This window comes from Salmo salar, chromosome 12 (genome assembly GCF_965601325.2).
Source record: "Salmo salar chromosome 12, fSalSal1, whole genome shotgun sequence".
NCBI lineage: Eukaryota > Metazoa > Chordata > Actinopteri > Salmoniformes > Salmonidae > Salmo > Salmo salar.
In genome coordinates this window covers 97,323,772-97,346,271 of record NC_138302.1, presented here as the reverse complement: position 1 = coordinate 97,346,271, position 22,500 = coordinate 97,323,772, and the positions used below count along the sequence as shown (strand labels likewise).

Here is a 22,500-nt window from a genome sequence, read left to right as displayed (position 1 = left end):
CAGTAAACCCACCACCATATCCTATCTTCACCACCAACCCACCACCATATCCCATCTTCCCCACCAACCCACCACCATATCCCATCGTTCCCACCAACCCACCACCATATCCCATCGTTCCCACCAACCCACCACCATATCCCATCGTCCCCACCAACCCACCACCATATCCCATCTTCACCATATCCCATCGTCCCCACCAACCCACCACCATATCCCATCGTCCCCACCAACCCACCACCATATCCCATCGTCCCCACCAACCCACCACCATATCCCATCGTCCCCACCAACCCACCACCATATCCCATCTTCACCACCAACCCACCACCATATCCCATCGTTCCCACCAACCCACCACCATATCCCATCGTCCCACCAACCCACCACCATATCCCATCGTTCCCACCAACCCACCACCATATCCCATCTTCCCCACCAACCCACCACCATATCCCATCGTTCCCACCAACCCACCACCATATCCCATCGTCCCCACCAACCCACCACCATATCCCATCTTCCCCACCAACCCACCACCATATCCCATCGTTCCCACCAACCCACCACCATATCCCATCGTCCCCACCAACCCACCACCATATCCCATCTTCACCATATCCCATCGTCCCCACCAACCCACCACCATATCCCATCGTCCCCACCAACCCACCACCATATCCCATCGTCCCCACCAACCCACCACCATATCCCATCGTCCCCACCAACCCACGACCATATCCCATCTTCACCACCAACCCACCACCATATCCCATCGTTCCCACCAACCCACCACCATATCCCATCGTCCCCACCAACCCACCACCATATCCCATCGTTCCCACCAACCCACCACCATATCCCATCGTCCCACCAACCCACCACCATATCCCATCGTTCCCACCAACCCACCACCATATCCCATCTTCCTGTAAGGGCTGTCTTCAGGAAAGGACCAAAATGCAGCAGAGTTAGTATTCATCCTTCAATTTAATTGGAAAGAACACTATACAAAAACAAGGAAACTGACAGCCAACAGTCCTGTCAGGTGCAACCACACTAAACAAGAAACAATTACCCACAAAACCCAAAGGAAAAACATGCTCCTTATGTGTGACTCCCAATCAGCAGCAACGAGCTTCAGCTGTGCCTGATTGGGAGCCACACACATGGCCCAAAACAAAGAAATACCAAAACATAGAAAAAGGAACATAGAACGCCCACCCAATGTAACACCCTGGCCTAACCAAAATAAAGAACAAAAAACCCCTCTCTATGGCCAGGGCGTTACACTTCCCCACCAACCCACCACCATATCCCATCTTCCCCACCAACCCACCACCATATCCCATCTTCACCATATCCCATCATCCCCACCAACCCACCACCATATCCCATCATCCCCACCAACCCACCACCATATCCCATCTTCACCATATCCCATCATCCCCACCAACCCACCACCATATCCCATCATCCCCACCAACCCACCACCATATCCCATCGTTCCCACCAACCCACCACCATATCCCATCTTCCCCACCAACCCACCACCATATCCCATCGTCCCCACCAACCCACCACCATATCCCATCTTCACCATATCCCATCATCCCCACCAACCCACCACCATATCCCATCATCCCCACCAACCCACCACCATATCCCATCTTCACCATATCCCATCATCCCCACCAACCCACCACCATATCCCATCATCCCCACCAACCCACCACCATATCCCATCTTCACCATATCCCATCGTCCCTACCAACCCACCACCATATCCCATCGTCCCCACCAACCCACCACCATATCCCATCTTCACCATATCCCATCATCCCCACCAACCCACCACCATATCCCATCTTCACCATATCCCATTGTTCCCACCAACCCACCACCATATCCCATCTTCACCACCAACCCACCACCATATCCCATCTTCACCAGTAACTGACTCCTGTACACAGTAGAATCGCAAGACTTAATTCAACTCCTATGGAGTCAAATGTAACACTGTTTTGGGGTTTATATTGGTCCCACACCCTTTTTGTGTTAAAATTACTCTGGTCATGGTGTTAATTTTTTAGGGGAGTTAAAATGACACTAAATGGAGTAAATATCCAATTCACAAAGAGTTGCTTAAATTCAACTTTAACTGCCATTTTACTTTTGTATGTGTTGTTTTGAATTAACAATGAATTCCAGCAGAGTTCAACACCCTTTGAGTTGTAAGAATGTAAAGCCTTATTTGAATATGTCTTAACATGTCACATTATGGTGCTTTGCTATGTGATATCCAATCGCTGTTAGATCTTCCTGCAAGTTGAATCTAACAGGGATTTATATGGTCCCACAAACCAGCATTTAATATGTCTGTCAGAGTAGGGAAGACATTGTTGTAAATGTAGACCTACCTACACCATGTCAATTACAATAACTATCTCACTAACGGTTGCAATAAATCCAAATCACATACAGATTGGATTAGTTTAGGGAAAAATGTTTCTCAACGTTGTGTAGCATAAGATCAAAAACAATCAATGTACATGCCAAAATAAACATTTTAGAAAATCAACCTGCAACATAGCATCCTGGGAAAATATTGCCATTGAGGCCTGTCACACATCTGTGGATAACTCCATAGATGTAACTCCCTGTCTCTGGTTTCTCTTAATGAAGTTAAATATACACCGTCTCAATCAACTCCAGTAATCAACACTAACTCTAGGACTCTAAGTAGAGACAATTTATCCCAACATTTTTTTAACACTGTGATTTCAACTATCCTTGATTTACTGTGTACTGTCCCTTTCTGTGTCTTGTTCAATGCATTGTCTTATGGCTACTATGTGTAAATCCTCCATTATAATTGTTATAAATAGATATGCAGTTAGGGAGGGTAAAGAAATTGAAAATTAATATTTGAAATGCAATTCCTCCATTTAGCCACTAGGTGGTATCAGACTGAATCAGCAGTCGTGTATCCGTCTATCCCCCAGGATGCACTGTTTTCTAATTGAATTTCAATTTCTGCCTTGGGGGGAACTAATTAGCATGAAAACCTAAATATGTAAATTATTTATTGATTGATTAAAAACATGTTATTTTTTTATCTTTTACTATTTATGTATTGTATTTTTTTCTTCTTTCATTCAATATTGTAACTAACTGGCCTACTGGCCCTCTTCTCCCTTCCGTCCTGTCTCTGCTGTAGGGTGAGGCTGGCAAACCTGGCAAAGGTGGTGAACGTGGGCCTTCTGGTCCTCAGGTATGGTTTCATTTATCTCTTTGTTATCTGTTATTGATTCATGAATCTGTTAATATATCTGTTCATTTATCTACTCACAGTTTATCTCACTACTTATTCATTCTGCCTCAGTTATTGCATTTGTACACACATTCTATCCTAATATGATCAGTCAAGAAGAGAAGAGTATTTGACAGACATAACTGGCATACCATCTACAGTTAGAAGACTCTCTAAGATGATTCAGTCAGATACAGTTGAGTTAGAAGACTCTCTAAGATGATTCAGTCAGATACAGTTGAGTTAGAAGACTCTCCAAGATGAATCAGTCAGATACAGTCCAGTTAGAAGACTCCCTAAAATGATTCAGTCAGATACAGTCCAGTTAGAAGACTCCCTAAGATGATTCAGTCAGATACAGTCCAGTTAGAAGACTCCCTAAGATGATTCAGTCAGATACAGTCCAGTTAGAAGACTCCCTAAAATGATTCAGTCAGATACAGTCCCGTTAGAAGACTCTCCAAGATGATTCGGTCAGACAAGACGAAGAGAGAAAGAGCTGTCCTCTACTAAGTCAACCCTGATGTCACCTGGCCCTCTGGCCCCTCTGGACATCATATGCCTGGCTCTAAACCAGACCATACCAGAGCAGGAAACCAGATCCTGAGAATAACTGAATAATCATTTAATTCTCTCTCATCTCTCCATCTATCTTTCTCTCTCTCTCTTTTTTTGAATGTTATTCTCTTTTCTTCTCTACAACAGGGAACTCGTGGATTCCCAGGAACTCCCGGTCTGCCTGGAATCAAGGGGCACAGAGTGAGTGATGTCATAGGAATGATAATACCAAATATACACTTTTTATTTAACCTTTACTTTACCAGGTAAGTTGACTGAGAACACATTCTCATTTACAGCAACGATCTGGGGAATAGTTACAGAGGAGAGGAGGGGGGGGGGGGGGGGGGGGGGGATGAGTGAGCCAATTGGAAGCTGGGGATGATTAGGTAGCCAGATTCTGAATTTAGCTAGGACACCGGGGGTTAACACCCTACTCTTAATCTTATGATAAGTAACATGGGATCTTTAGTGACCACAGAGAGTCAGGACACACGTTTAACGTCCCATCCGAAAGACAGCAACCTACACAGGGCAATGTCCCCAATGCCCTGGGGCAGAGGAAAGAGTGCCTCCTACCTGCCCTCGGGCACCACTTCCAGCAGCATCTGGTCTCCCATCCAGGGACCAACCCTGCTTAGCCTCAGAGGCAAGCCAGCAGTGGGATGTCCGGTGGTACTGTATGCTGCTGGCACTAATATGTAATATGGCATCTTCAAATGTGTTCTTTCCTGTCTAGCTGATTTTAGTGTCATTGTATGTTTTCTGTTGTTCTGCTGCTGCCACATCATCCGGTCAATGAGCCAGTAAAGATGCTATGAATAATCCTTCACTGCTTTTGACTCTTGGCTCTCATCAGTCAAATCAAATGTATTTTATAAAGCCATTTTTACATCAGCCGATGTCACAAAGTCCTGCTCTCATGATATTGTCTGTATCTCCTGTTTCCAGGGCTATCCAGGTCTTGATGGACTCAAGGGAGAGGGTGGAGCTGCTGGTTCTAAGGTGGGAAGGACTCTACAACAGAATCCTCTCTCTCTCTCTCTCTCTCTCTCCTCTCTCTCTCTCTCTCTCTCTCTCTCCTCTCTCTCTCTCTCTCTCTCTCTCTCTCTCTCTCTCTCTCTCTCTTATTTTAATCTCACACATATCCTGGTTTACTTTCTTGTCTGTTTGTCATGTTGGGAGACCTGTCTAAACTTCTCTTCTGTACCGGAAACATCTCTTGAACTGTCTCCCTTTTTGCTCTCTCTCTCTCTCTCTCTCTCTCTCTCTCTCTCTCTCTCTCTCTCTCTCTCTCTCTCTCTCTCTCTGTCTCTCTCTCTGTCTCTCTGTCTCTCTCTGTCTCTCTCTGTCTCTCTCTCTCTACTCTCTCTGTCTTTCTCTCTCTTTCGCTTTCTCTTTCTCTCTCTCTCTCTCTCTCTGTTCTGTTCTCTGTTGTAGGGTGAGTCTGGTGCTCCCGGTGAGAATGGCGCTCCTGGACCAATGGTGAGTACAGATGCAGAAGTGATGCAGCATACTGTATCTGTCACATTGATTAGCTCCTGTAGACTGAGAACTACTCTCAATAGATCTGCCACACATAAGATATACAATATCTGATATGTTACTGATCAGTTGTACAGATAATCCTGTTTACCTGTGCTCCTCTCTCTCTCTCTCTCTCTCTCCCGCTCTAAAGGGACCACGTGGTCTGCCCGGTGAGAGAGGTCGTCCCGGACCCTCTGGTTCTGCTGTAAGTACCTTCTCCTGGCCTAGGACTCAGCCTGTAACCTCCTGCTTAGAACTCATTCTAGAACTCCCCCCTAGAACTCAGCCTGTAACTTCCTGCTTAGAACTCATTCTAGAACTCCCCCCTAGAACTCAGCCTGTAACTTCCTGCTTAGAACTCATTCTAGAACTCCCCCCTAGGACTCAGCCTGTAACCTCCTGCTTAGAACTCATTCTAGAACTCCCCCCTAGAACTCAGCCTGTAACCTCCTGCTTAGAACTCATTCTAGAACTCCCCCCTAGGACTCAGCCTGTAACCTCCTGCTTAGAACTCATTCTAGAACTCCCCCCTAGAACTCAGCCTGTAACTTCCTGCTTAGAACTCATTCTAGAACTCCCCCCTAGAACTCAGTCTGTAACCTCCTGCTTAGAACTCATTCTAGAACTCCCCCCTAGAACTCAGCCTGTAACCTCCTGCTTAGGACTCATTCTAGAACTGGCCCCCTAGAACTCAGTCTGTAACCTCCTGCTTAGAACTCATTCTAGAACTGGCCCCCTAGAACTCAGCCTGTAACCTCCTGCTTAGAACTCATTCTAGAACTCCCCCCTAGAACTCAGTCTGTAACCTCCTGCTTAGAACTCATTCTAGAACTGGCCCCCTAGGACTCAGTCTGTAACCTCCTGCTTAGGACTCATTCTAGAACTCCCCCCTAGGACTCAGTCTGTAACCTCCTGCTTAGAACTCATTCTAGAACTCCCCCCTAGAACTCAGTCTGTAACCTCCTGCTTAGGACTCATTCTAGAACTCCCCCCTAGAACTCAGTTTGTAACCTCCTGCTTAGGACTCATTCTAGAACTGAAAATAGAGCTCCCAGAACCGTGTAACACGGCCATGGTCTCCACTCATACCAGTCCCAGATCCGTACCCAGACCCATTGATCACAGATGTCAGGCCTTACCTCAACAGGCCGTAGTAACCTCACAGTTAGGAAAGTGAAAGTGAAGGACCTGAACCTCAAAGTCAAAACACAGACAGAGAGAGAACTTTAGCTGGCTTATAGCTATCTCTCTGTTGCATACAATTATTATTGAATGATAATTTGACGTCATGACATCGATCATTATGTCTCAGTATATGTTATTGAGCTGGTTCTCTGCTGTGTGGTGACAGTATCTTGTCTTTCTTCTGTCTAGGGCGCTCGTGGTAATGACGGTCTGTCTGGCCCTGCTGGTCCTCCCGTAAGTCTTATAGGTTTATTCATTGTTTCATTTCACTATACAGTATATACACTGCTCAAAAAAATAAAGGGAACACTTAAACAACACAAATGTAACTCCTAGTCAATCACACTTCTGTGAAATCAAACTGTCCACTTAGGAAGCAACACTGATTGACAATAAATTTCACATGCTGTTGTGCAAATGGAATAGACAACAGGTGGAAATTATAGGCAATTAGCAAGACAGCCCCAATAAAGGAGTGGTTCTGCACAGACCACTTCTCAGTTCCTATGCTTCCTGGCTGATGTTTTGGTCACTTTTGAATGCTGGCGGTGCTTTCACTCTAGTGGTAGCATGAGACGGAGTCTACAACCCACACAAGTGGCTCAGGTAGTGCAGCTCATCCAGGATGGCACATCAATACGAGCTGTGGCAAGAAGGTTTGCTGTGTCTGTCAGCGTAGTATCCAGAGTATGGAGGCGCTACCAGGAGACAGGCCAGTACATCAGGAGACGTGGAGGAGGCCGTAGGAGGGCAACAACCTAGCAGCAGGACCGCTACCTCCGCCTTTGTGCAAGGAGGAGCAGGAGAAGCACTGCCAGAGCCCTGCAAAATGACCTCCAGCAGGCCACAAATGTGCATGTGTCTGCTCAAACGATCAGAAACAGACTCCATGAGGGTGGTATGACGGCCCGACGTCCACAGGTGGGGGTTGTGCTTACAGCCCAACACCGTGCAGGACGTTTGGCATTTGTCAGAGAACACTAAGATTGGCAAATTCGCCACTGGCGCCCTGTGCTCTTCACAGATGAAAGCAGGTTCACACTGAGCACGTGACAGACATGACAGAGTCTGGAGACGCCGTGGAGAACGTTCTGCTGCCTGCAACATCCTCCAGCATGACCGGTTTGTTGGTGGGTCAGTCATGGTGTGGGGTGGCATTTCTTTGGGGGGCCGCACAGCCCTCCATGTGCTCGCCAGAGGTAGCCTGACTGCCATTAGGTACCGAGATGTGATCCTCAGACCCCTTGTGAGACCATATGCTGGTGCGGTTGGCCCTGGGTTCCTCCTAATGCAAGACAATGCTAGACCTCATGTGGCTGGAGTGTGTCAGCAGTTCCTGCAAGAGGAAGGCATTGATGTTATGGACTGGCCCGCCTGTTCCCCAGACCTGAATCCAATTGAGCACATCTGGGACATCATGTCTCGCTCCATCCACCAACGCCACGTTGCACCACAGACTGTCCAGGAGTTGGCAGATGCTTTAGTCCAGGTCTGGGAGGAGATCCCTCAAGAGACCATCCGCCACCTCATCAGGAGCATGCCCAGGCGTTGTAGGGAGGTCATACAGGCACGTGGAGGCCACACACACTACTGAGCCTCATTTTGACTTGTTTTAAGGACATTACATCAAAGTTGGATCAGCCTGTGGTGTGGTTTTCCACTTTAATTTTGAGTGTGACTCCAAATCCAGACCTCCATGGGTTGATAAATTGGATTTCCATTGATTATTTTTGTTGTCAGCACATTCAACTATGTAAAGAAAAAAATATTGAATAAGATTATTTATTTCATTCAGATCTAGGATGTGTTGTTTAAGTGTTCCCTTTATTTTTTTGAGCAGTATATATATATATATATATATATATATATATATATATATACTGAGTCTACAAAACATTAGGAACTGCTCTTTCCATGATACAGACTGACCAGGTGAATCCAGGTGAAAGTTATGATCCCTTATTGATGTCACTTGTTAAATCCCCTTCATTCAGTGTAGATGAAGGTGAGGAGACAGGATAAATAAGGATTTTTAAGCCATGAGACAATTGAGACATGGATTGTGTATGTGTGTCATTCAGAGGGTGAATGGGCAAGACAAGACATTGAAGTGCCTTTAAACAGGGTATGGTAGTAGGTGCCAGGCACACTGGTTTGTGTCAAGAACTGCAACACTGTTGGGTTTTTCACACTCAACAGTTTCCAGTGTATCAAGAATGGTCCACTACCTAAAGGACATCCAGACAACTTGACACAACTGTGGGAAGCATTGGAGTCAACATGGGCCAGCATCCCTGTGGAACGCTTTCAACACCTTGTACAGTCCATGCTCCGATGAATTGAGGCTGTTCTGAGGGCAAAAGCGGATGCAACTCAATATATATATTTTTTATTTAACCTTTATTTAACTAGGAAAGTCAGTTAAGAACAAATTATTATTTACAATGACGGCCTACCAAAAGGCAAAAGGCATCCTGCAGGGACGGGGGCCTGGGATTAAATAAATAAATAAATACAATATAAATATAGGACAAAACACACATCACAACAAGAGAAACAACAGAACACCACATAAACACCACCACATGACAACACAGCATGGTAGCAACACAACATGACAACAACATGGTAGCAGCACAAAACATGGTACAAACATTGTTGTTCACAGACAACAGCACAAAGGGCAAGAAGGTAGAGACAACAATACATCACACAAAGCAGCCACAACTGTCAGTAAGAGTGTCCATGGTTGAGTCTTTGAATGAAGAGATTGAGATAAAACTGTCCAGTTTGAGTGTTTGTTGCAGCTCGTTCCAGTCGCTAGCTGCAGCGAACTGAAGAGAGGAGCGACCCAGGGATGTGTGTGCTTTGGGGACATTTAACAGAATGTGACTGGCAGAACGGGTGTTGTATGTGGAGGATGAGGGCTGCAGTAGATATCTCAGATAGGGGGGAGGGAGGCCTAAGAGGGTTTTATAAACAGGCATCAACCAGTGGGTCTTGCGACGGGTATACAGAGATGACCAGTTTACAGAAGAGTATAGAGTGCAGTGATGTGTCCTATAAGGAGCATTGGTGGCAAATCTGATGGCCGGATGGTAAAGAACATCTAGCCGCTCGAGAGCACCCTTACCTGCCCGTCTATAAATGATGTCTCCGTAATCTAGCATGGGTAGGATGGTCATCTGAATCAGGGTTAGTTTGGCAGCTGGGGTGAAAGAGGAGCGATTACGATAGAGGAAACCAAGTCTAGATTTAACTTTAGCCTGCAGCTTTGCTATGCGCTGAGAGAAGGACAGTGCAACGTCTAGCCGTACTCCCAAGTACTTGTAAGAGGTGACTACCTCAAGCTCTAAACCCTCAGAGCTAGTAATCACACCTGTGGGGAGAGGGGCATTCGTCTTACCAAACCACATGACCTTTGTTAGTAAGGTGTTCCTAATGTTTTGTGTACTCAGTGTAGGTGTACTATGGGCCAGTTTCCCAGGCACAGATTAAGTGTAGTCCTAGACTAAAAAGCATACACAATTCAAGTATTTATTAAAAGTGCTTATTAATCTACCACTGGGCTTAATCTGTGTCCAGGAAACCCGGCCCTAAATGTCTCATCAGAAATGTGATTGCAATACACCTGGATGCACTTGCGGTGGCAGCAGTGTCTGTTGACTCACTCCCTTCTTTCCGCTCTCTCTCCCTTCCCTCTCTTCTCCCTTTCCCTCCCCTCCCTGCCCACACTCCTCACCTCTCCCCCTCCCCTCTCTCCACACCTCTCTCTCTATAGGGCCCAGTTGGTCCTGCTGGTGCTCCAGGCTTCCCCGGCTCTCCAGGTTCTAAGGTATGTCACTGATCTTCACCCTTCTACCCCCCCCTCTCTCTCTCTCTCTCTCTCTCTCTCTCTCTCTAACTCTCTCTCTAACTCTCTAACTCTCTCACTCTCTCTCTCTCTCTCTCTCTCTCTCTCTCTCTCTCTAACTCTCTCTCTAACTCTCTAACTCTCTCACTCTCTCTCTCTCTCTCTCTCTCTCTCTCTCTCTAACTCTCTCTCTAACTCTCTAACTCTCTCTCCAACCCCCCTCTCTCTCTCTCTCTCTCTCTCTCTCTCTAACTCTCTCTCTCTAACTCTCTCTCTCTCTCTAACTCTCTCTCTAACTCTCTCTCTCTCTCCCCCCCCCTCTCTCTCTCCCTCTCTCTCTCTCTCTCTCTCTCTAACTCTCTCTCTCTCTCTAACTCTCTCTCTCTCTCTAACTCTCTCTAACTCTCTAACTCTCTCTCTCTCTCTCTCTCTCTCTCTCTCTCTCTCTCTAACTCTCTCTCTCTCTCTCTAACTCTCTCTCTCTAACTCTCTCTCTCTCTCTCTCTCTCTCTCTCTCTCTCTCCCCCTCTCTCTCTCTCCCCCTCTCTCTCTCTCTAACTCTCTCTCTCTCTCTCTCTCTCTCTCTAACTCTCTCTCTCTAACTCTCTAACTCTCTCTCTAACTCTCTCTCTCTCTCTAACTATCTCTCTAACTCTCTCTCTCTCTCTAACTCTCTCTAACTCTCTAACTCTCTCTAACTCTCTCTCTCTCTCTCTAACTCTCTCTCTCTAACTCTCTCTCTCTCTCTAACTCTCTCTCTAACTCTCTCTCTCTCTCTCCCTCTCTCTCTAACTCTCTCTCTCTCTCTAACTCTCTCTCTCTCTCTAACTCTCTCTCTAACTCTCTCTCTCTCTCTCCCCCCTCTCTCTCTCCCTCTCTCTCTAACTCTCTCTCTCTCTCTAACTCTCTCTCTCTAACTCTCTCTCTAACTCTCTCTCTCTCTCTCTCTCTCTCTCCCTCTCTCTCTAACTCTCTCTCTCTCTCTCTCTAACTCTCTCTCTCTAACTCTCTCTCTAACTCTCTCTCTCTCTCTCTCTCCCTCTCTCTCTAACTCTCTCTCTCTCTCTAACTCTCTCTCTAACTCTCTCTCTCTCTCTAACTCTCTCTCTCTCTCTAACTCTCTCTAACTCTCTCTCTCTCTCTCTCTCTCTCTCACTCTCTCTCTCTCTCTCTCTACGTCAAGGAAGGCTTTTTTGCGTGTGTTGTTTTTTCTCTCTCTCTCTCTCCGCTTGGGACTGATTCATTCCTTCTGAACGATAACTTGTGTGTGTGTGTGTGTGTGTGTGTGTGTGTGTGTGTGTGTGTGTGTGTGTGTGTGTGTGTGTGTGTGTGTGTGTGTGTGTGTGTGGTGTGTGTGTACTGCCTGAAGTCTATAGATCCCATGCTGTACTGCTGGTTTCACTTTCATCTGTCGTCTGTCTCAGTCTCTCCCAGTCAGGGAAATCATTTAAGGATTCAGCTATAGGACTAGGGTTGCTTACCAAAGTTACCGGAAACTTCAGTAATTTTGGTAAATAACAGAAAATGTATGTCCATCTATTGTAACTTTGGTGATTTATACTTGAATAACTTTAAAACATGTATTCATACATATATATATATTAAATATATATCTGTGTCCATATTGTCCATGAGTTTCTAGTAAATAGACCATATGTTCAATAGAAAATAGACTAATTAATGAAAAAAAAACATCTAATCAACAATGGCATTATTTTAAATGAACTCTGCAACTCTTACAATGATTGACTTTCTTCACAACTGCCACCAGTTTGACAACAAATGCATGTTGACATACTAAAAGAGTGTAAAAGAGTGTAAAAGAGTGTAAAAAAAGTGATAGAATATGAAACACCATATTGACTAAGTTGATGGTTTATATTTTGAAAAATGTTTTACAGCTTTTTTTTTTTTTAACAAAAAATCTTATTTCATAATTTAATATATTATATGTTTGATAAGGCCACACAGAGGGGCACTTGTTTAAATCTGAAGGACCCAAAAGGGCCACTAGATGTCTTGTGATAAATTACATAAAATCCTTGAAAGATACCAACATTCTGGTAGTTTTAAAAGTAAACCTTGAAAGTTTCCAGTAATATACCCTCCCTTTGCAACCCTAATCATGTGAATAACTTCATGACCTTTAACCTCATTATAACCAGAGACAGAGGCTCTATCTGAACTCTATAAAGGACACCCTGTCCTGAGCATATTTACAGACCAAAACCCCTGTGAGAAGAGAAGGCCTTGGACGAACTGCTTCATGACTAGAGACAGATGCCAAAGGATCTGGGGGCTGTGTGTGTGTGTCTGTGTGTGTGTGTGTGTGTGTGTCTGTGTGTGTGTGTGTGTGTGTGTGTGTGTGTGCGTGCGCGTGTGTGTGTGCGTGTGACTGTGTGTGTGGCTAATGTTAAAAAAACACACAGCGAGACAGTAACTTGACCCAGAACGACAGTGTGTTACACTATATATACAAAAGTATGTGGTCTGCACAGAGCCCTGACCTCAACCCCATCGAACACCTTTGGGATGATTCGGAACGCTGACTGCTAGCCAGGCCTAATCGCCCAACATCAGTGCCCGACCTCACTAATGCTCTTGTGGCTGAATGGAAGCAAATCCCCCACAGCAATGTTCCAGCATCTAGTGGAAAACCTTCCCAGAAGAGTGGAGGCTGTTACAGCAGCAAAGTGGTGGGTGACCAACTCCATATTAATGCCCAGGATTTTGGAATGAGATGTTCGATGAGCAGGTGTCCACATACTTTTGGCCATGTGGTGGACCTCTAGAACCCTCCAGAAAATCTATAAACAGTCAGGTTTAAGTTTACCTGTTAATTCCTACTGCGCTCTGCTAATAAAACTCGGGTCGTCCTCGCAAAAAGAGTTTTCTAACCTCGAGGGTCTTTCCTGGTTAAATTAAAGGCTGAATGAGATGACGTATCCTCAGCTTGTCTAACATGTAAATTCAGGATACCCAAAGACATGTATTCATTAACACTACGTTGGTTTGATTTGATTTATTACGATCCCCATTAGAAGACGCCAATGGAGACAGCTAGTCTTACTGGGTCCGACACATAATGAAGAAGACATTACAGACAAAAGACTTAACAATTTACATACATTTAAAAGCATTGACATGGTGTGTGTGTGTGTGTGTGTGTGTGTGTGTGTGTGTGTGTATCATCTATTGGTTTGAATATGAGTATAAGTTTTCTACAAAGGAAAAGCATGTTTAATTGTTCCCTGCGTGCCCATGTACAGCCAATGGCTCTGCCTGCCCTAGACTATCAGGCAGGGACAGTAACATTATGGACTACCGAAGGGTGGGACTAATAACAACAAGATAACTCATGTAAAATATACTTTGTCCGTAAAATGTATATAGGTTCAGAACGTTTGTTAAACAGCACAGTTAAAAAATATATGGCAAATAGAAATCAAACTGGATGGTCTTCAGTGATAGATGGGAGGGGTTGAGGGTAGCTGAAGGACGGGACTAAAAACAAACAAGGGATAACTATTGTAAAAATATACTGTGTCTGTAAAATGCGTATAGTATGTAATAAGCAGGAAGTAGAAGCCTAAGTGTTGTTGTCAATTACTTTACTCCAGTTAGGGGAGGGGTGGTAGGGTTAGGGGACAATAATAAAAGAAAATCTATTTAAAAAAAATGTATATATATATAATATGTATTTTATATATATAGATATATAGATATATAGATATATAGATATATAATATATGGGGGATTGGAAATGATGCAAACCGTTACATTGATGGAACCACAATGTCACCGTCGTCGTAAGGAGTGGACCAAAATGCAGCGGGTAAAGTGCTCATCTTCTTATTTATTAAAGGAAAAACACTTAAACAAAACAAACGACGAAAACAGTCCAGTAAGGTGCACAGATACTGGAAACAACCACCCACAAACACAAGTGAAAACGAACACACTTAAATGTGGCCTCCAATTAGAGACAACGACAACCAGCTGCCTCTAATTGGAGGTCATTGAAAAACACAACATAGAAATAGAAAACTAGAATAAACATAGAAATAGAAAATATAGAACATAAATCAAAAACCCCGAAACACACAAAACAAACACCCCCTGCCACACCCTGACCAAACTACAATAACAAATAACCCCCTTTACTGGTCAGGACGTGACACACAATCTATCTGAAATATTAAAGCTGAACCCCTCCCTAAAAAAAAAAAAAAAAAACATTATGGACTACATCCAAGGCCAAAAATACCAATCTCTCTACCACCACTTATACACATGCAACTTATATTATGTCATCCTACTAAGTCAAAACACCATGGTAACAACAGTTAGGAATTTCATTAATTTCATTCACCCAGTTTCCCAAAGGCTGTGACCTCACTACGCAGCGCTATGATTGGTTGATGTCTGTAGTAAAGGGTCGGAGCCTTGTCTGACAATATTCAGTCAGGATAACGCTCCTCATTCTATTTCATTAGACCAGTAGGCCTGGAAACCATTATACACGTGGCTCTGGCTACTGCACTTTCCACACAGCCCCTCATAAAATAGCTTTCACATAAAAGTTAAGGTTCATTTCATTTTGCCAAAAGTAGTGTTTCTTCTTTTTATTCAAATGCAGCCAATGTTGCTGTAACACTTTTACTCTTCACTTCATTTGTCTGCCATAAAAGTACCTAGACTTTATAAAGTCTTTGTATGGAAATTACCTACTTGGTTTTTCAATTAAGATTAAACACTTCTGACTTAATTTTGACAAGATTTGAAAACTTTAATAAACTTTGTTTATTTGACATCATGCAAATCCTAAAACCAATCAAACAGAATCGTCAATTTGCTCATAGAGACTCTTTACTGAAATGATGCAGTCTAATACATTACTGACTGACTGACTGATTGGATTATTGATTCATTCATAGAATAATTGATCAATTGATTGTTTGTGTGATTGATTTAATGATTTATTGGATTATTGAATAATTTATAGATAAATTGATCGATTGGTTGTTCGTTTGATTGATTGATTGAAGTGTTGTGTTATTGATTGATTGTTTCTCTCCAGGGAGAAGCTGGCCCCACCGGTGCTCGTGGACCTGAGGGCGCTCAGGGACCCCGTGGAGAGTCAGGAACCCCTGGATCTCCCGGACCCGCCGGTGCATCTGTGAGTGTCCCCATAAAAAGTGGCCCCACAAAAAAAGTGGCCCCATAAAACAGTGTCCCTGTAAAACAGTGTCCCCACATAAGTGTCCCTAAACAGTCCCCATGAGTGTCCCCATAAACCTGTGTGTCAGTGTTCCAAGTCACATGACTAGGGCTTTTCCTGATTGAACTATGACCTTAAGTATTGTACTATAAGATATGGCCATATGAAAGAATGTCTCTCATTCTAACTAGTATGTTCTTCCTCTGTCCTTCCCTACAGGGTAACCCTGGTACTGATGGTATTGGTGGATCTAAAGGATCAGCTGTGAGTATACCAGACAACCTCTTCTCTGTCTCTCTGTCTCCCTCCCTCTCGTCTCTGTCTCCCTCTCTCCTTTGTCTCTGTCTCCCTCCCTCTCTCCTCTTCTCCTGTCTCCCTCCCTCCCTCTCTCCTCTGTCTCTGTCTCCCTCCCTCTCTCCTCTGTCTCTGTCTCCCTCCCTCCCCCTCTCCTCTTCTCCTGTCTCCCTCTCTCCTCTTCTCCTGTCTCCCTCCCTCCCTCTCTCCCCTGTCTCTGTCTCCCTCCCTCTCTCCCCTGTCTCTGTCTCCCTCCCCTGTCTCTGTCTCCCTCCCTCTCTCCTCTGTCTCTGTATCTTATAGCCCTACTACTATTCTCACATTGTGACTGCTGTCAGGTTTCAAGGTTTCAAGTTTTAGTAGTCGTATGTACAGGATACACATGGTAGACGCTTTCTAATGAAATGCTTACCTGCAGGTTCCTTCTGCACAATGCAACAACAATAAGAAATAATACAAGATCAGAATGCTTCAGTAAAATAGGATAAACATTTATAACATTTGTTTTACAGCAGTATACTCTAAATATAGTCCACGTCCACAGTAAAGGCAGGGTCATCTCCAATGAAGTCAAATAACCTTCCGTTTTATACATCAACTTCCTTTTTATTAGAGTTAAATAATGTGTGGGATCTGCTAGTACTAGAATATGGTTTATGAATAGAGGTCATTGTAAGGACAGACGCTGGGAGATGAGAAGCAAGTACAGGGAGTGAACATTTAATAAATAACCGACATGAAACAAACAAGGACAGCGTCTGGACAAGGGGAAACGTAATGACAATAATGCTGACACGGGGAACAAACTGAGGAACAGACAGATATAGAAGGGGAAATCAACAAAGTGAAGGAGTCCAGGTGAGTCCAATATTGCGCTGATGCGCGTAATGATGGTGACAGGTGTACGTAATGATGGGTAGCCTGGTGCCCTCGAGCGCCCAGAGAGGTGGAGTGGAGCAGGCATGACAGTCATATCTAAACTACTAGGATATCTGCAGAGATAACCAGGCTGTCTCTATTGGCCCTGAGTTTCCTACAGTATATGAAATCCACATATTAGAAGTCTTGTTGTGACTGGTCCACTGGTCCAGTCTGAAAACCTTAGATAGACAGCAGTTCCCACATTATGAAGCCCACCCTCGACACTGGAATTTGTATTTATTGTGGATGCAATCTCATCTCCGTTATCCTAGGCCTAGGGCCAGGAGTTTCTCCTAACCATGTGTCCTTACCTGACCAGGAGAAACTTTGAACAAGAGTTTTTCCATTTACCTGATCAGGTGACGTGGTTAGGAAAAGCTCTTGGTCCTAACTTCCTCCTAGAACAAGAGACCATTAGAATCATTTAAATCAGAATCAGTCAGGTGTGTTATGTCACTTTGAGTTAGTTATGGCCAGACATGGGCCAGACACACACACACACACACACACACACACACACACACACACACACACACACACATCTGTCACTTACATAATAGTCAAGCAGACTGCAGCTGATACTTGGCGCTGGATTGAAGGAGTGAGATCAAGGTCCAGGCATGTCTGTAGCTCAAGGACCTCTCCCACCTGATCCACCCACTAACTCATGTTACACTGAAGCCATATATTTATATGTATATATTTCTTATTCCGTTCCTTTACTTAGATTTGTGTGTATTAGGTAGTTGTTGTGGAATTGTTAGATTACTTGTTAGATATTACTGCACTGTCGGAACTAGAAGCACAAGCATTTTGCTGCACTCACATTAACATCTGCTAACCATGTGTATGTGACCAATAACATTTGATTTGATTTGAGCCATACATCTAAAAGCCTAGATAAATAAAGTTATAGATTTTTTTCCCCTCATTGATCTACAAGCTACAGTGAACAACTTTATTTTCAGATCTCAATATCATGGTGTTACTCTGTTTAGTGTTCCCTGATCATTTCAGCGTGACGATTGATTGATTGATACGTGATTGATATATCTCCACTACAGGGTGCTCCTGGTATCGCTGGCGCGCCTGGCTTCCCCGGGCCCCGTGGCCCTCCAGGACCCCAGGGAGCCACTGGACCTCTCGGACCAAAGGGAACATCTGTACGTCCAAACTGTCTCTCCTCAAATCTGTTTCTCCAAACTTGTTATAATATGTAATGAATGTCAGGGATGGTACGAGGTATATGTAGTATAGTAAAATACTGTTATGTAGTGTGATTCAGTTTGCATTTCAAAGCTAGTAATATACAACTTCAATGGTTGTAATCGTACTTCATTGGTCTGTAATGATGACCCATGTGTTTTTTGTCTTCCTCTTTAGGGTGACCCCGGTATCCCAGGTTTCAAGGGTGAGGCTGGACCCAAGGGAGAGCTTGTGAGTGTTATTATTTTCAAGCTGCTGCTCTTACCACTGTGCTTTTGTCTGAACTCTGTCTGTGTTGCTGTCTCTGCCTCTCTCTCTCTCTCTCTCTGTCTCTGTCTCTCTGTCTCTCTGTCTCTATGTCTCTGCCTCTGCCTCTCTCTCTCTCTCTGTCTCTCTCGGTCTCTGTGTCTCTGTCTCTCTTTCTGTCTCTATGTCTCTGCCTCTGCCTCTCTATCTCTGTGTCTCTCTCTGTCTCTTTGTCTCTCTCTCTCTGTCTCTCTCTCTGTGTCTCTGTCTTTCTCTTGTATGTCTCCATCATTCTTTTGTCCTTCCTCTCTGATAGCCTAAGTAATCCCTCAACATACTGGACAAGGTCCAAGAGTTCATAACACCCCACGAAACACATACACAGTATGGAGAGCATCCCAGATTTCTTCCAGACGGTAACAGAGTTTGTAACTGGTCACAGGGGAGTCCTATTTATTTATTACCGCTCAACAATCCAGCATTAGGACTACTAATGGCCCAGGCAAGCAACAGAAAAACATTTTATGATAGTTTCTGCAAGAAAATCAAGATGGCTTATTTATCATGAGAATTCATCAAAAAGATTGAGAGCCAGCTTTGCTTACAGAAAGTATTTACCTGTAACGGCCGTCGTCAGAATGAGACCAAGGTGCAGCGGAGGATGTGTTCATCTTGAAAGGTTTTAATGACCGAATGAACACTTGCAAAAGAAAACACGAAAATGACAGCCAAACAGTTCTGTCAGGAATAACAAAACACTAGACAGAAAACATTCACCCACAAACCCCAAAGGAAAAACAGGCTGCCTATGTATGACTCCCAATCAGCAACAACGATCTACACCTGTTCCTGATTGAGAGCCATACACGGCCGAAACAAAGAAAACCACCAACATAGAAAAAGAAACCTAGAATGCCCACCCATGTCACACCCTGGCCTAACCAAAAATAGAGAACAAAAAACCCTCTCTATGGCCAGGGCGTTACAGTTCCCCCCCAAAGGTGCGGACTCCGGCCGCAAAACCTGACTCTAAAGGGGAGGGTCCGGGTGGGCCTTCCTACGGCGGCGGCTCTGGTGCGGGACGTGGACACCGCTCCACCCTCAGCTTAGCCCACTTAGGTGGCGTCCCTGGCTGCGCTGGAGGACTGGCGGGCGACCCTGGCTGCGCCCGGCTGGCGGGCGACTCTGGCGGCTCTGGCCCAGGATTCACCAGGCTGGGGAGACATGCAGGAGGCCTGGCTCTGGGCGCAGGCACAGGACTCACCAGGCTGGGGAGACCCACTGGAGGCCTTGTCCTGGGAGGAGGCACAGGATAGACCAGGCTGGAGAGACCCACTGGAGGCCTGGTCCGAGGAGGAGGCACAGGATAAACCGGGCTGTGGGGGAGCACTGGAGTTCTGGTGCGTAGGCTTGCCACCCATACTCCAGGCTGAATGCCCACTCTTGCCCGGCACGGGCGGAGCGCAGGCATAGGAAGAACTGAACCCTCCCAGCGTCCTGGAGACACAGTGCGCAGCGCCGGCGCAGGATAGCCTGGACCGAAACAGCGCACTGGAGACCAGACGCGCAGAGCTGGCACAATCCGTCCTGGCACGATGCCTACACTCGCATGGCACTTGCAGGGGGCTGACCTATAGCGCACCGGGCTATGAGCGCACACTGGGGACACCGTGTGCTTCACAGCATAACACGGTGCCTGACCAGTACCACGCTGCTTCTGGTAAGCACGGGGAGTTGGCCCAGAATTCCATCCTGGCTCTGCCACACTCCCCGTGTGCCCCCCCCCCCCAAAAAAATGTGGGGGCTGCCTCTCGTGCCTGTTGCGCTCCCTTGCCTCATACCACCGCCTCTCAGCTTTTGCTGCCTCGATCTCCCACTGCGGGCGGCGATACACCACAGCTTGAGCCCATGGTCCCTTTCCGTCCAGTAATTCCTCCCACTGCCAATAATCCTGAACCTTCTGCTCCTTCCTCTCACGCTGCTTGGTCCGTTGTTGGTGGGTGAATCTGTAACGGCCGTCGTCAGAATGAGACCAAGGTGCAGCGGAGGATGTGTTCATCTTGAAAGGTTTTAATGACCGAATGAACACTTGCAAAAGAAAACACGAAAATGACAGCCAAACAGTTCTGTCAGGAATAACAAAACACTAGACAGAAAACATTCACCCACAAACCCCAAAGGAAAAACAGGCTGCCTATGTATGACTCCCAATCAGCAACAACGATCTACACCTGTTCCTGATTGAGAGCCACACACGGCCGAAACAAAGAAAACCAACAACATAGAAAAAGAAACCTAGAACGCCCACCCATGTCACACCCTGGCCTAACCAAAAATAGAGAACAAAAAACCCTCTCTATGGCCAGGGCGTTACATTACCAAGCTGCAGAGATCTTACTTAATGATAAGAGAGAACCCACTTTCTCTTTTTGTTGAGTCTTCCCACCCAGCTTCACCTAACATCAGCATAGCCTTGAACAGTTTCTCTCTCTTCTTAGTATATTAGCTATAGTGCCCTCAACCTCAAGTCATCTTGCAGTACAATCTTTCAATTTAATTGATTGATTTTAGAGATGACGGATATTAAATCAAATCAAATGTATTCATAAAGCCCTTATTACATCAGCTGATATCTCAAAGTGCTGTACAGAAACCCAGCCTAAAACCCCAAACAGCAAGTAATGCAGGTGTAGAAGCACGGTGGCTGGGAAAAACTCCCTAGAAAGGCCAAAACCTAGGAAGAAACCTAGAGAGGAACCAGGCTATGAGGGGTGGCCAGTCCTCTTCTGGCTGTGGCGAGGTGGAGATTATAACAGAACATGGCCAAGATGTTCAAATGGTCATAGATGACCAGCAGGGTCAAATAATAATAATCACAGTGGTTGTCGAGGGTGCAACAGGTCAGCACCTCAGGAGTAAATGTCAGTTGGCTTTTCATAGCTGATCATTCAGAGTATCTCTACCGCTCCTGCTGTCTCTAGAGAGTTGAAAACAGCAGGTCCGGGGACAAGGCAGCACGTCCGGTGAACAGGTCAGAGTTCCATAGCCTCAGGTAGAACAGTTGAAACTGGACTATGTGATTAAATGTGATTACTGACATCCAGTTGTTTTTTGTTTAGGGACCAGCCGGTCCCCAAGGAGCACTTGGCCCTGCAGGAGAGGAAGGGAAGAGGGGACCCAGAGGAGAGCCCGGCGCTGCTGGACCTCTTGGACCTCCCGGAGAGAGAGTGAGTACCACCCATGTTATCACCCATGTTATCACCCGTGTTACCACCGTGTTATCACCCGTGTTATCACCCATGTTATCGCCCATGTTATCACCCATGTTACCACCCATGTTATCACCCATGTTGTCACCCATGTTATCACCCATGTTATCACCTTGTCAGAATACACACGGCCACCTATCATTCCAAAACCACTTGTCGAGGCGCTATGTGTTCTGTATGCCGTAAAACTGACAGGAAATGACACGAACAGCTACTATACCTGCGTACGGTCACAGGAAGGGCTGTCCGTTCCATTTTATATTCATCACACACCATGGTCTCACTCCCAGCGTTAAATGTTGAATCGTTTTTTCTTTTCTTTTCTTCTTCCTGTCCTAACCCTGAACCCTGTTGTTGTTTTTTGTTTTTGTTTAGGGCGCCCCCGGTAACCGTGGTTTCCCAGGTCAGGATGGCCTGGCTGGTCCCAAGGTGAGCGTCACCATGACAACGTGGTCCCGGGGGATGGGCTTATCGTTAAGGGAGGGGGAAACTAACTGCTGTGGTACAGAAAATGAACAGGATACATTCACATCAACTGAATAGGTTACTCTAAAACTGGCAGGACTAGAGAGATAAATGATATAATACATGAGTCAGCAGTGACATGGCTGTAAATCTGAAACCATGATGATCATGGAAGATAGACTTGTCCACAGCACTGCAGAGTCATATACACAGTCAGCCGAGCATTTAATCCAGTTAAACATCCTGTGTTTGAATATTAGTGACAATTCTTCCTCGCTGACTCAAATCGCTGATATATTGGAATCCTTAGGCAATTGCAACCCAATCTGACTAAAATATTCTGTGACAATATTTAGTCACAGCTATGAATGACAGAAAATGATGAGGCACAAAGAAACACAGAGCTTCTATTGGCGTCAGTGGAGTCAACTGTAATTCCACT

At 45.2% G+C, this 22,500-nt stretch overlaps 1 protein-coding gene across 2 annotated transcripts in view; it reads left to right on the top strand.

Moving 5' to 3' along the window:
* Positions 1 to 22,500, top strand: part of col2a1b (collagen, type II, alpha 1b) — an 89,998-nt gene that overhangs the window by 30,117 nt on the left and 37,381 nt on the right. For both annotated transcript variants that reach the window (XM_045691949.2, XM_045691950.2), the window contains 13 exons: positions 3,221 to 3,274; positions 4,019 to 4,072; positions 4,823 to 4,876; positions 5,312 to 5,356; positions 5,550 to 5,603; positions 6,773 to 6,817; positions 10,365 to 10,418; positions 15,517 to 15,615; positions 15,877 to 15,921; positions 17,937 to 18,035; positions 18,256 to 18,309; positions 21,444 to 21,551; positions 21,969 to 22,022. In XM_045691949.2, the coding sequence (XP_045547905.2) occupies positions 3,221 to 3,274; positions 4,019 to 4,072; positions 4,823 to 4,876; positions 5,312 to 5,356; positions 5,550 to 5,603; positions 6,773 to 6,817; positions 10,365 to 10,418; positions 15,517 to 15,615; positions 15,877 to 15,921; positions 17,937 to 18,035; positions 18,256 to 18,309; positions 21,444 to 21,551; positions 21,969 to 22,022 (819 nt within the window). The remainder of the gene's footprint in view (positions 1 to 3,220; positions 3,275 to 4,018; positions 4,073 to 4,822; positions 4,877 to 5,311; positions 5,357 to 5,549; positions 5,604 to 6,772; positions 6,818 to 10,364; positions 10,419 to 15,516; positions 15,616 to 15,876; positions 15,922 to 17,936; positions 18,036 to 18,255; positions 18,310 to 21,443; positions 21,552 to 21,968; positions 22,023 to 22,500) is intronic.